The 13,956-nt window shown below is 45.3% G+C and overlaps 1 protein-coding gene across 6 annotated transcripts in view; it reads left to right on the forward strand.

Moving 5' to 3' along the window:
- plekha6 (pleckstrin homology domain containing, family A member 6) overlaps positions 1-13,956 on the forward strand; it is a 326,880-nt gene that overhangs the window by 276,818 nt on the left and 36,106 nt on the right. For all 6 annotated transcript variants that reach the window (XM_038820378.1, XM_038820379.1, XM_038820382.1 and 3 more), the window contains one exon: positions 12,176-12,241. In XM_038820378.1, the coding sequence (XP_038676306.1) occupies positions 12,176-12,241 (66 nt within the window). The remainder of the gene's footprint in view (positions 1-12,175; positions 12,242-13,956) is intronic.

The following is a 13,956-nucleotide window of genomic DNA, read 5'->3' on the forward strand; positions in this document are numbered from 1 at the left end:
ACGACGTGCCAAGTGCTCATCCAGGTACTTTTTAAAGGATGTGAGGCAACCCGCCTCTAGCACCCTCCCAGGCTGTGCGTTCCAGACCGTCACCACCCTCTGGGTAAAACGTTTTTCCTCAAATCCCCCCTAAGCCTCCTGCCCCTGACCTTGAACTTGTGTCCCCCTCGTAACTGACCCTTCAACTAAGGGGAACAGCTGTTCCCTATCCACCCTGTCCCTGCCCCTCATAATCTTGTTCGCCTCGATCAGGTCGCCCCCTCAGTCTTTTCTGCTCCAGTGAAAACAACCCAAGCCTATCCAACCTGTCTTCGTAACTTAAATGTTCCATCCCAGGCAACATCCTGGTGAATACTCCCTCTCTAGTGTCATCACATCAGAAGGTGCAAGGTTCAAAACCCACTCTTGGGCAGCTATGGCACATGCGTCTGAATTCTGGGTTCACATCCAGCCGGTTATTTATGAATGGGGGTGTCCAATCCCTCAGCATATGCATTGTAGGAGCCACAAAAGTTGCCTGCCATATAAAATTACCCACCCCATCAGCTGTTATAAAGATGGTGATGGTCATGGAAGGAGTGTGCACAAACACTTCACCATTCTCCACTGAAAGAATGTGAAGATATGAAACAACAGCAACATAAATGATTAAGCACAGTGTTGCAATTGGACTGTATAGACTGGCACGATAAAGGTAGACTCGTGACATGACATGCTCCGGGAGACTATGTTGCAACACATTACGATTGGAACAAGCTAATTAAAGGGGGTTACCCATTGGGGGACCTAACTCACAACAGAAAGCATGATTATAAGAAGGCCATAAAAACATTAAAAGGATTTCTTTTGCAGGAGGCAAACCATATCAAAGGGTTTTTCCTACAGTGAGATGATATACACCACACTGCTTTCCTCTTAGAAGGATAAATCATGTTAAAACCAAATCTGAATATTTGACTGTTAAAAATGAATTGGTGAAGTGGCGGTAATAATGGGAATGACATTTATTAACATGGCCCTCACTGTCTCCAAGAATGTGGCAAACCTTGACACCTCTCCTTTGGTTATTTACATGTTTTGTCTTTGCTGCCATTCTGACAATGCACTGCCTGGGTGGAGTGCATTGATCCCATTAAAGATCTTTGTCGTTCATCACTGAATAAGTTTGCACAAACCTTGCCAAATGTCCTGCAGGCAATTCGAGAGTACGCCCCTCTACTTTTGCAGTCGGTCCAGAATGCTCCACTTGATTTATTTTTGTAAATTGGCCGCTGCCTCTTCTGTGGCCCTGTTCATTTTGGATGAGTGCTGCTGTGACAGTTTGAAGGCAACACCCCTGTCTTGCGGCGCTCGGCAACTGCTCACGTTTGTGCAGCTGAAAGTACAGCTAACATGGAAAAGTGAACAGGCTTGCAGATAGCGGGTTTTATGGGCAGGGAGGGGTGTCTTTTCTTCAGAAAAGAGAAGTCTGATAGGTGTCCCAATAAATATCTTTGAAATTATGCAATGTGGTTCAATAGGGTAGATGTAAAGAACATTTTTCCACTTGAGGAGGAGGAGGACAAAATTAAGGGCTGTAAATTCAATCAGGAATTCATGTGACTCTTTACCCAAAGAGCGATTTGAATGTTGAACTCGATACCACACGGAATAATTCAGACATATGGTCTTGCTGCATTTAGGGGCAAGATAGATAAACCATGGCGGAGATATGAACGGAAGGACATGTTGATTGGTTAAGTTGAAGTAGAATATTATAATAATAATCTTTATTATTGTCACAAGTAGGCTTACATTAACACTGCAATTAAGTTACTGAAAATCCCCTAGTCGCCACACTCCGGTGCCTATTCGAGTACACTGAGGGAGAATTCAGAACGTCCAATTCATCTAACAATCGCGATAGCACAGTGGACAGCACTGTTGCTTTACAGCTTTGGTTCGGTTCCTGGCTTGGGTCTCTGTCTGTGTGGAGTCTGCACGTTCTCCCCGTGTCTGCGCGGGTTTCCTCCGGGTGCACCGGCTTCCTCCCACAAGTCCCGAAAGACATGCTTGTTAGATAATTCGGACGTTCTGAATTCTCCCTCTGTGTACCCGAACAGGTGCCAGAATGTGGCCACTAGTGACTTTTCACAGTATCTTAATTGCAGTGTTAATGTAAATTACTTGTGACAATAAATATTATTATTATTAAAACATGTCTTTCGGGACTTCTGGGAGGAAACCGGAGCACCCGGAGGAAACCCACGCAGACACGGGGAGAACGTGCAGACTCCGCACAGACTGTGACCCAAGCCGGGAATCGAACCTGGGACCCTGGCGCTGTGAAGAAACAGTGCTGACCACTGTGCTACTGTGCAGCCCACATGTGGTGCATAGAGCAGTTAGAATTCAGAGCATCAAAACAGGTCATTCAACCTATGCAATAATTGGCTGAAGCAATGTCATGTTTTCGAAAGAAGCGCTTAATTGTCCTTTAATTGTTTGTGGATCCTGAGGTTCATGATCAACGTCAAGAGCCCGGAGTCATTCCACGCTTATCTTTAGAAGATTGGCTAATGGACGTGGCCTGAGGTTTTCTCATCCAAAGCTTAGCTTGAGGGTAAAAATTGAAGGGAACACAGTTTGTCGTCTACAAAAGATGCCTTCCAGTTATTCACAGAGTGGTTTCGGGTTTAAACTGACTGCAAACTCTAGCTCAATCTTTTACTGTCACACGTTACAGCCGCTGCCAGCTGTACTAAACCAGAATTGACATTGCAATCCTGCAGCGGCCTAAACCCTTGGTTCGTTCTGACTGTGAGTGCTGCAGGATATTTTGATATGGGTTACTATAGTAAATATACTGCATGCCAAACGCATTTGTGAAGTTCTTGCTATACGTCCACAAGAAGGTGTGTGTTTAAAGTCAATATTATCTCTGACTCAACCATAGTTCTAAAGCCTGCTGAAATATTTGATAACACCACTGGAATTGGTAAACTACTGCTGTTTTGGAAATGCTGAACCATTGGTTAGAATGGGGAACTGAGCCACCATACCTTCCCCATTGACTTACTTAGATTTTTCAACCCCTGTCACTGTAAGATAATTAATTAATAGAACTTTTTGAGCGGAATCTGGGTTGACAACTGGCACATTTTCATCCACTTGCTGGTTTTTAACTCGGCACCATTGATTTTGTAGTTCAGAATCTGTTCATTACTTGCTGTCCCATTCAATATCACTGTGTTATATATTTATCTCTTAATATGAGCACCTTTCTTCAAATTTCAATCAATAAAAACATAAAAAAGACTTGCATTTATGTAGCACCTAATCATATTTCACAGACGTATCAAAGAATAGAATTGTGCAGCACAGAAGGAGACCACTCGACCAGTTGTGATTGAGCTGTCTGTTCGAAAGTGCCATCCATTAGTCCCACTCCCCTGCTCTTTCCCCATAGCCCTGAAAAACATTTCCCTTAGGATTTAACTAAGTCTCTTTCGAAAGTTAACATTGAACCTGCTTCCATCACCTTATCAGGCAGCGCATTCCAGATTATGTAAACCCGGCCTTGGAAAGGGTCCAGAGGAGGTTCACAAGAATGATCCCTGGAATGAGGAACTTGTCTGTATGAGGAACATTTGAGGACTCTGGGTCTGTACTTTAGAAGGATGAGGGGGGATCTTATTGAAACTTACAGGATACTGCGAGGCCTGGATAGAGTGGACGTGGAGAGGATGTTTCCACTTGTAGGAAAAACTAGAAGCAGAGGACACCATCTCAGACTGAAGGGACGATCCTTTAAAACAGAGATGAGGAGGAATTTCTTCCGCCAGAGGGTGGTGAATGTGTGGAACCCTTTGCCACAGAAGGCTGTGGTGGTCAATTCACTGCGTGTCTTTAAGACAGAGATAGATAGGTTCTTGATTAATAAGGGGATCAGGGGTTATGGGGAGAAGGCAGGAGAATGGGGAAGAAAAAAATGGGCCGAGTGGCCTAATTCTGCTTCTATGTCTTCTGCGCTTATGGTCCTCAGCACAGGGCTAAATCGCTGGCTTTGAAAGCAGACCAAGCAGGCCAGCAGCACGGTTCGATTCCCGTACCAGCCTCCCCGAACAGGTACCGGAATGTGGCAACTAGGGGTTTTTCACAGTAACTTCATTTGAAGCCTACTCGTGACAATAAGCAATTTTCATTTCATTTCATTTTTTCATCTTCCCCCATTGTTCTTTTGCTGGTCTCAGTTTATCGAATATGCTGTCATGTATCTCCTCCATTACTCGGTCAAAACCCTTTGTGACTTTTGAATGCTTCTGTTAAATCTTTGCCGCACCTTCTCTATTCTATGGAAAACAACCTTAACTTCTGATGCAATTAATTACTTCGAAAAATGGAGCCATTGTTGCTTTGTGGGCAGCCACTTTCAAGGACAAATGGCGATGAAGAAAAATATCTGCGCTCTTTTGTTTAGTTGAGTGGAAGATAATTAACTTAAAGTTGTAAAGCCAACCAGTAGCCTGTGAGATAAAGGGTGGGGTCACTAAGTAAGTGACCTTCGCCTAGATTTCCCCCTGCCTTGGAACAGTCTGCAATCAAAATGCCAATGTGTTGAATAATGAACCACAAGAATGCAGACTGCCAACCAAGGAAAACTCGAGAGCTGCAGTCTCAAAAGTGAGGCTCCCCTGCCTCAATTAAACCAGGTGATAATGGTGGAGAATTATTTGGTCAAGGTGTGCAGGATTTGGTTGAGGCATTCAAAATCCTGAGGGGTGAGGAGCGAGTGGGGAGAACTGTTTCCATTGATGGAAGGATCATGAACAAGAGGGCACAGGTTTAAGGTAATTGGCCAAAGAGGGAATGTTTTATTACACAGCGAGCGGTTAGGATCTGGAATGCACTGCCTGAGACTGTGGTGGAGGCAGATTCAATCACGGTTTTTCCACAAGAATTGGGCAATTATGATGATTATTAAGGGGAGAGGGCGGGGGAGTGACACTAAAAGAATTGCTCCTTCACTCAGCGCAGACACAATGGGCTGAAACCATTCATGAATTGTTTTCCCAAATTGTAGATTCCCAATTATGGATTCCCGCCATTCGCACTTGCGTTCAGCCCTCAGACTGGTGTGTTTTTGTCATCCAGGCTGTGTTGTGCGGAGGAATAAGGAACATAATTTTCTCATCGAAATATCATACCTGTTGGAAGCAACGCAGTCCCTACTTATCCAACTTTCTATTATGCTCTGGTGAAATGTACATAGCTGAAAACACACAGCTTCTCCTGTGTAGTGTACTTCTCATTGTACAGTTCTCACTGTGTTGTACATTGCTTCGTCTTTCTAACACACTGCTTCATGTGGCGTGTGCACTGTATCAATGTATTGTTCAAACCATGAGTTCAAGAATTATACAAGTGTCATTCCAAATTCCACCCTCATTCACACATGGGTGTCTATGTGTTATGTATATATATATGTGTGTATACGTGCATTCATGTAATACATGTTGCTCAGCAGACTTCTTTAAGAAAACAAACTCCGAGTGAACAAGACTTTATACGAAGGCTTATTGTCTAAGACAAGTGGTAATGAAGTTACAGAGGACATGTAATAGATGGGAGTGTATTATCTTCTTCCCCAGTTTGGTGCAGAGTTTGTTCCTGCTGGTTTTTACTTTTGATGTTTGTCATACGATGCATTTGGATATTTAAAGCAGGCAGCTGTACAAAAGCGATACCTGGAGTCCGCTCTATCCTATCAAATCTATTTATTCTTAATATCAGTCTCTGGGAGTGTGGATCGAAGATTATGTACTTCTGTAGTACCTGGGGTTAATCATAGGTCACCGATTTCTGGAGGTAATTGTGCAATTGGGGAATGTTGACAAATGTGCCAGTTTTAGGATTTACTTAAATAGGTGAATTGTGAATAAGGTTTCCTGACCTTCCCAAGTCACTTTGTACCCGAATCGGGATTAATTGATGGCTTTCAGTCCACAAGTTCCTTGTCTGTTCACTTGGCAGCGCTGTTTAAGGGAAAACAGCAGAAAACACTGAACAAAGGCATGCATTGTACAGGTGTTTTTAAAGGTGAACAGTGCTCAATGTAGCATTTGAGTAATAGCCATTCCTTTCATTGGGATCAGGGAAGTTCTACAAACTCAATGAGGAGCTTGTTCTCCTGCAGTTTTCTGTACTGACAAGAACGAACAATGAAAAACAAAAAAAAAACACCTGATGTACTGGAATTCTGCAGAGTGTAGTTTTGTAGTTGGAGTGAATGGAAACTCCATGTCAGAAAAATGAACGGCTGCTTCACTGGAATTGACACGATTGGCAGTGAACGAATCCACTGGTTTGCTCGACAGATTCTAGGCCTGAGGGGATTGTCCTACGAGAAGAGGTTGAGAAGGCTGGGTCGATATTCCCGGGTTTTGAAGAACGAGAAGCAATCTCATCAAAACATAAAACTTTCCCGCAGGGCTTGACAGGGTGGATGCTGGGAGTGTGTTTTCGCCAGCTGGGCGGTTTAGAACTGGGGTGGGCCGGGGTGTCACGGCCTCGGTATAAGCGGCCGTCTCGTTAGGGCCAAGATGAGCAGAAACGTCTTCTTTCAAATGGTTGTGAATCTTTGGAATTCTCCACCACAGCGAGCTGCAGATGGTCAATCACTGCATAGATCCAGAACAGAGATGTGTAGATTTTTGGATGCTCAGGTAATCAAAGGATATTAAAGGCACAATTCAGCGGACTTCAAACCAAGTCCGCTGTCGAGCACTTTAGCGAAGTGTTCCTTGGCGGCTGTAGGGCTGAGAAACGACCCGCTATGCAACGCCAATTTGCCCTTTTTTTGGCCGCAGAGAGTTCCTCTCCGCGAGGCCGCACCTGCTGGCGAACAGATCTCTTCAGCAGGAAAGGCTGTCCGCCTTTCTCACCCCTCATCACAACCCCCCCCCCTCCCCCCCCCCCCACTCCCCCAGGTGAGAGACGGCCCCTGGGAACATCCCCTTTCTTGCCCCGTCTAGGTGGAAAGGCCTCACTCCCGGCCCAAATCCTGGCACTGCCAGCCTACATCATTGCAGTGCCCCAACACCCTGGCATGGTCACCCAAGCACACTGGCAGTGCCTATGTGCCAGGAGGAGTGCCAGGGTACCACCCTGGCCACCCAGTGTTCTCCACTGGCCTGAGAGACCCCTCCTCAGGTGCCATTAGGCTAATTCATTTATTCTGATCTTGATCTCACTCAGATCCAGATCACGACAGGCGGAGTGAGTTGGGTGACTCACGATTGGTCCGGCGTGGAGCCCGATTTGGGGTTCTCGCGCGATTTCCCCCTTTGTCCCTGCCCCACGCCGTATACAACGGGGTCACTGGATCGCGCCCTAAAACAAGGACATTTACTTCCTACTCATCTTTAAAGGGCGCCCCGATCTATGTGGTGCCAACGTTGCCGGCTCTATCAGAGCCTGCCCTGCTACGCCTCCAGCTTTTCTGTGCACAGAGTGCCAGAGAATCTGGAGAGAAAACTCGGCTGTGCAGCTGGGGAGCTACATGCCGGTTTCCTCGCTGAAACTGACAACCTGAAAAATTACGGGAAGATTCCGCCAAATAGCAGGGAATTGTATGATGATGGGCTCATTAGACGGCCATATTGTTGAGAAGGGATTTATTCTACTGGGATCCTGCATAATGGGAGTGGCTGAGAAGGAGTTTGCCCTTTGCAGGTCTATATAATAGAAGTGATTGAGAGAGCTATTGGCCCACTAGAATTCAATATAGCTACAGCTGGAGTGAACGAACAGGAGTTTGGTTCAATGGAATTCTAAGCTTGGCTAAGGTCTGTATTTATCAAGTGGATGGCAGTCCAAAGTTAGATTACATCAGTTATGGGGTGTGGATCTGTCAGAGCTGCTGGAGGCACTCAACAAGAGGGTGTGTAATATTATTACGTGAAACAACCTTAAGCCAGTGAAAATTCGACAATTGATTTAGTCAGAGAGGTGAATATTTAAACATTTTGACATTTGAATCGGTTTCCTCCAATATCAACAAAATCAAAAGAAGTTAAACGTAAGATTGGCCACGTTGCGAATCCCTTTCTGATGAAGATGAGAAATAAACGATTGGAACTTTCCCTTGAGATTGAGTTTTAAACCTGACACTGTAACAGGTGCAAATCTGTGCGTTATGATCTTGGTGCTCGGAATGCTAGAGAGCCCCGCCCAGAGCCCTCAAGTTGGACAAGCCGATAAGGACCCGTTCTGCCATTCAGTTAGATCATGGCTGTTCAATCTTTTTTAAAATTAATTTATGGAATGTGGGCATCATTGGCCAGACCAGCATTTATTGCGTATCCCTCATTGCCCCGAGGTGGATGGTGGTAAGCTGCCTTCTTGAACAGCTGCAGTCGCTGAGTTTCGCTATAGGTATTCCTACCTCGAATCTACAATCTTTAATACCCATTACCCATCTAAAATCTATCAACGCACAGCTTTGAAATTTTCAATTGATGCCCAGCCTCAACCATTTATTTGAGGGAGGGTTTCAGATTTTTACTGCACGGTGGCACAGCGGTTAGCACTGCTGCCTCACGGCGCCAGGGACCCGGGTTGCATTGCGGTCTCGCGTGACTGTGTGGAGTTTGCACGTTCTCCCCGTATCTGCGTGGGTTTCCTCCGGGTGCTCCGGTGTCCTCCCACAGTCCAAAGATGAGCATGTTAGGTGGATTGGCCATGCTAAATAATAATAATATTTATTGTCACAATTAGGCTTACATTAACACTGCAATGAATTTACAATGAAAAGCCCCTAGTCGCTACACTCTGGCGCCTGTTCGGGTACACTGAGGAAGAATTCAGAATCTCCAATTCACCTAACAAGCACGTCTTCCGGGACTGGTGGGAGGAAACCGGAGCACCCGGAGAAAACGCACGCAGACATGGGGAGAAACTGCAGACTCCACACAGACAGTGACCCAAGCCGGGAATCAAATCTGGGACCCTGGTTCTGTGAAGCAACAGTGCTAACCACTGTGCTACCGTGCCTCCCATTGCCCCTTAGTGTCCAAAAAAGGTACAGCTTAGGTGGGGTTACAGGGATAGGGAGGGGGAATGGGCCTTGGTAGCGTGCTCTTTCGGAGGGTCAATGCAGACTCGATGGGCCGAATGACCTTCTGCACTGCAGGGATTCTACGATCCTATGATTCTTTGTGTTAAGAAAGGCTTCCTCCAATCACCTTGGAACTACCTGGATTAATTTTAAGGCTGTGCCCATCTTGCCTTGGATGCTTCCATCAGCTGAAATAGTTTCTCTCCGTCTATCCTGTCAACTCCTTCAATCATCTTTTTTTTTAAATTTAGAGTACCCAATTCATTTTTTTCAATTAAGGGACAATGTAGCGTGGCCAATCCACCTATCCTGCACATCTTTGGGTTGTGGGGGTGAAACCCACGCAAACACGGGGAGAATGTGCAAACTCCACACGGACAGTGGCCCAGGGCCGGGATCGAACCTGGGACCTCGGCGCCGTGAGGCAGCAGTGCTATCCACTGCGCCACCATGCTGCCCCTTCAATCATCTTTAACAGTTCAGTTAGATCGCACCTTAATCTGCGAAACTCGAGCGGATATGCGCCAATTCTATGGAAGCAGTGCTCATAATTGAAGTCCTTGTATCATTCAAGGTGAATCTGTACTGAGCCTCTGCCAAGGTGTCGAGAAGTGAATGCAGTACATGGAATGGGATCTAACTAAAGTTTTATGTCACTGTTTATGGGGGTGTGGGGGGGGGGGGGGGGGTGCTTTATAGGAGTTCTCAATTAGTATCAAAACCGTCTTTATGTAGCACGATGGTCACAAAATTACAAGACTCCGTTCCCAGCCTGAATATTGGAGAGTTGGGTGGGGAGGTCAGTGTTTGCGATTTACATTGCGTCCAATATATCACCGTTGATTTGAATGGCTACAACGCCGGGAGAAACAAATTGTGAGCATGCTGATCTCCTCATCCCATTCCTCGATAGTTAACCCTACGGAGGTAGCTCCGCACTCAAAGTTAAGGCTTGCATTTTCTGAGCTGTTTTTGTGTTTTTTGTTGCTGTAAGAGGTGGTCTTACACTGAGGTGGTTTATATTGAGGGAGGCAGCGTGTGCGAACAAAAATATGCAGCAGAAGATGTAGATCTGAGGTTGGTCTAAGCCGATCAGATACTCCGACCTTAAATCTACCTCTGCCAGGGCGGCACACTTAACATATTAACTCATTATTTCTGGCTTCCACCCCTGAAGAACTTACAAAGGGTTATTTGCAGGACAGGAAAGAAAATAAGTTAGAAAAACCAAACGTCAATGTGGCGGTCTTTACTGACTAAAATAAATGGCAGTTAGGCAATTTAGTGGGCTTTGTTACCATGACAATGACCTCTATCGTGCTGCTTCTATGTTAAGAGACATTTTAAGGAGCTTTGCAAAGCAGAGGAGAAGGCTGGATTGTGATCAAGATTGACTGCAGGGTGAGAAAATAATAACGCAGAAAACAATGTTGTGGAGTAACTAGAAGTGGGGATTCAGGGGAAAGGTAAGGCAGTGTTGGAAGGTAGGGAAAATGGCGCCAAGGAAGTGTGATTTAGCATGGGGTGGGGAATAATGGGTGAAAGAGAAATCACCATTGCAGTAGACTTAGGTGAGGAGCAGATCAGGAGTGACAGAAGAGGAGTTCATCAGGAGTAGTGGATGAGGGTCACATCAGGAATGGTGGGTGGGGAGTAGATCAGGAACAGAAGAGGAGAGGGTGCACGTGGGAAAGCTGAAGGAGATGAGGTGGGTCTAGGTCATGGAAAGACTTGGGTTTGAGGAGAAACCGGTCTTAGTAATGTCCTGTCTGTGGTGAATGCATCACTGTAAAGACACAAGGGGTTAATGTTGGTACACTAGGACTGAGTAAACACTAGAGGGAGCACCAGAAACATCATGACACACAGACATTCAACCAATAGGCCAGTAAGATAGGACATGACCAATGGGCAGTCAAGAGACACCCAGAGGTGACACTACCACAAGGGGGCGACCCATATAAAAGGACAGGGCACACATGCTCTTTCTCTTTCCATAGACGACACTCAGAGAGACAGGGGCAGATCAGGAAGCATCACACCCACCGCATGGCTGAGAGCAGACTGGTTAGTTAGACTGAGTTACTATAGTTAGATTAGCAGGAGAGTCAAACTCAAGTAGGAGAATTGTTAACTGTTCAATAAATGTGTTAAACCTATCTCCAAGTCTGAACCTTCCTTTGTCAGAGTGTACATCAAGGAAGCAGCTTATGCCACATGAAGAAGCATAACACAACACTGTCACTGACCGGTTACAAACATGCAGAACGCAAAAACATCATCAGATTGTGTTAATGATTAATATGCAACAATTAGGTTGCTGCGGATACAATGGCTGGTGTGTAGTACGGATGTTCCCAAGAGACTGGTTTAACCTAATAGCTCAGCCTCTTCCTGGGAATGACCAAAACCTCCCAGTAGTTTGTTTCTGCCCCTTTAATAATATAACCACTCCTATCTAATATGTAATTGAAAAGGTGGGATCAGTTCCCCCCCTGTCCACCTACCCCCTCCCTTGTACCTCCTGCATTCAGATCCCCGGGGTAAGCCACGTTAACTCAGATCGGTCGGAACCTTGGGCAAGAAAGTAGAGCAAAGTTCTCCTGACCTGGGTCACTCAGTTTGCTTTCTAACTGTGGCTATGGCTATTTCTTGATCTAACTGTGGCTATGAATGAAATGAAAATTGCTTATTGTCACGAGTACACTTCAAATGAAGTTACTGTGAAAAGCCCCTAGTCACCACATTCCAGCGCCTGTTCGGGGAATCGAACCGTGCTGCTGGCTTGCCTTGGTCTGCTTTCAAAGCCAGCGATTAGCCCTGTGAGCTAAACAGCCCCTAATGATGGCCCTGATTGCTAGCAGATGATGGTATTGTGGGCTCGGCTTGCTCGTGGGGGTCAGCAAGCAAAGCAGGGCCGAATGAGGGAGCACAAAGACCTCCGAATAAAATAATCCAGAATTGGCAGCAATAAATTGTAGTTGTAGAGGTTTCTGTGTGACAATCCATTTAAAATCCTGATGGATATGCACTCCACACAGCAAGGTCAGAACCCTTAATGATTTCTGGTGTTTGCAGGTTCCATATCAGGACAGATATCAGGATCCACTGCAGCATTACAAGGTCGATGAACTGGAGATTGACGTAAGTTGCACAAATTAATTACTGGTCTCCTTAAAAAGATTATTGCTATAGTGCGAGGCTTTGAAATGACTGGGCAGCAAGGGTTTATCAGCGATGGGATTTTAGTCATGGGAGGACACTTAAATCTGCTTGGCGACAACCTGCCACTTTGGAGAAAGAGCAGAGAGAAGGGGATAATTGCAGAACTTGAGGCAAAGAGGGGAAATATAATCCATTGGGAACAAAAGATTAGGGGGTCAGTTGGGGGATCATTTACAACAGTAAAATCTGCCCCATTTCAAAAACAGGCAGAAGCGTTGGTCGTTTTATACACACCTCTGTTTTTCTTTCCCCTTCTGCTTAATCTGAAAGGAAATAAAGTTTTACGCTCTATCTCGGTTGGCCAATAGGCTGGTCATTACGTAGACCATTTATACAAGATCTAAGGTTCAGTCCCACTGAGGAAATGGATCGAAGCTGGCCGGGACGTGAGAATAGCTCTCAGACTGCGTAGACTGAGGGCTGGGGGACAGTGGATGGTGGGGAGCGTCTGGTGTTTGCCTAGGGTGTTTGCTTCCATTTGTATCGAGTGAGCCTTGCTTGGGTAAGGCAAGCATGTGGCTATCACAGCATCAGGCCCAGTAATGAAAGCCCTACAGTTGAACAACCTGCTGCCTCTCTTGGCCTTGCCTCGCAGATGAAGAAAGTTGAGCCATCAACCATCAACTTTGAGCCAATGCCTTCAGGAAATGAGCAAAAGTTGAGTGGGGGAGCAAGATGATTTTGTTTACCTCCGTTTAATGTGCACTTCTCCCCTCTCCCATTGTGTGATGTTCTTTGTTGAGTTTCTCAGGATGGATTCAAGTTGTAGAGTAGCCAAAGAACATCAAGCTACGTTATCAAACAAAGCTAATTTATTTACATTACAGAAATTATGATTCGAACACGTTGCAAGGTATTAACTAATAAATAAGACTATACTTGTGCTGTAGCACAACTCTAGACTACTGATCTATCTTAATTCACATCTACTCCAAGCTTGTCCTTACCCCTTCTTACACCACCTCCCAGAAGTCTGAATGGCAGTCTCTTTTATAGGTCTGCTCCCCAGCTCTATCTGGTGGTAGAATATAGTATCATATTAACTCTTAATGCGCCAGACATTACTCATAATGTCACACATTGGACATAAATGCAATGCTAACTGAGCGGGTGCGAGTTCAGTCTGAATGAAAGATGCATGGTCCAGCTCGTCACTGACACAGTTCGAAACTGCCTGAAAAATATCTTTGTTAAATGGATCCATGCCCGGATGGTGAAGTCTGGAACTAATCACAGATCCTTATCTTGATAGTAGGTTTATTCTCAGGATGTAGCATCTCTACCTCTTACCCACTAACACTCTAATGTCCCAGCAGTGCCTTTTTATGGACTTTTCAGCAAACGAACAAATAAACTAATTAAGGAATGGTCGGGGTACTTTAACTAAAACCAACAATTTGAATGGAAACTTATAAAATTAGAGTGTCGTTACCGGGGCTGATGATGCACTCCAAACACTGGAGCATCCACTCATTGCCTCAGTGTGCACAATGCACTCTCTTGCCAAGGACCCTGGGCATGGACATAACTGCGGAAGTCCCTTTTTGCATGCACTCAAGATACTTAATCAATGTATACACTCCCGCAGTTTACCCTTAACAAAAATACAATTAATGTGACATTAACAATCTTCA

The sequence above is a fragment of the Scyliorhinus canicula genome, chromosome 15, assembly GCF_902713615.1.
Source record: "Scyliorhinus canicula chromosome 15, sScyCan1.1, whole genome shotgun sequence".
Classification (NCBI taxonomy): Eukaryota; Metazoa; Chordata; class Chondrichthyes; order Carcharhiniformes; family Scyliorhinidae; genus Scyliorhinus; species Scyliorhinus canicula.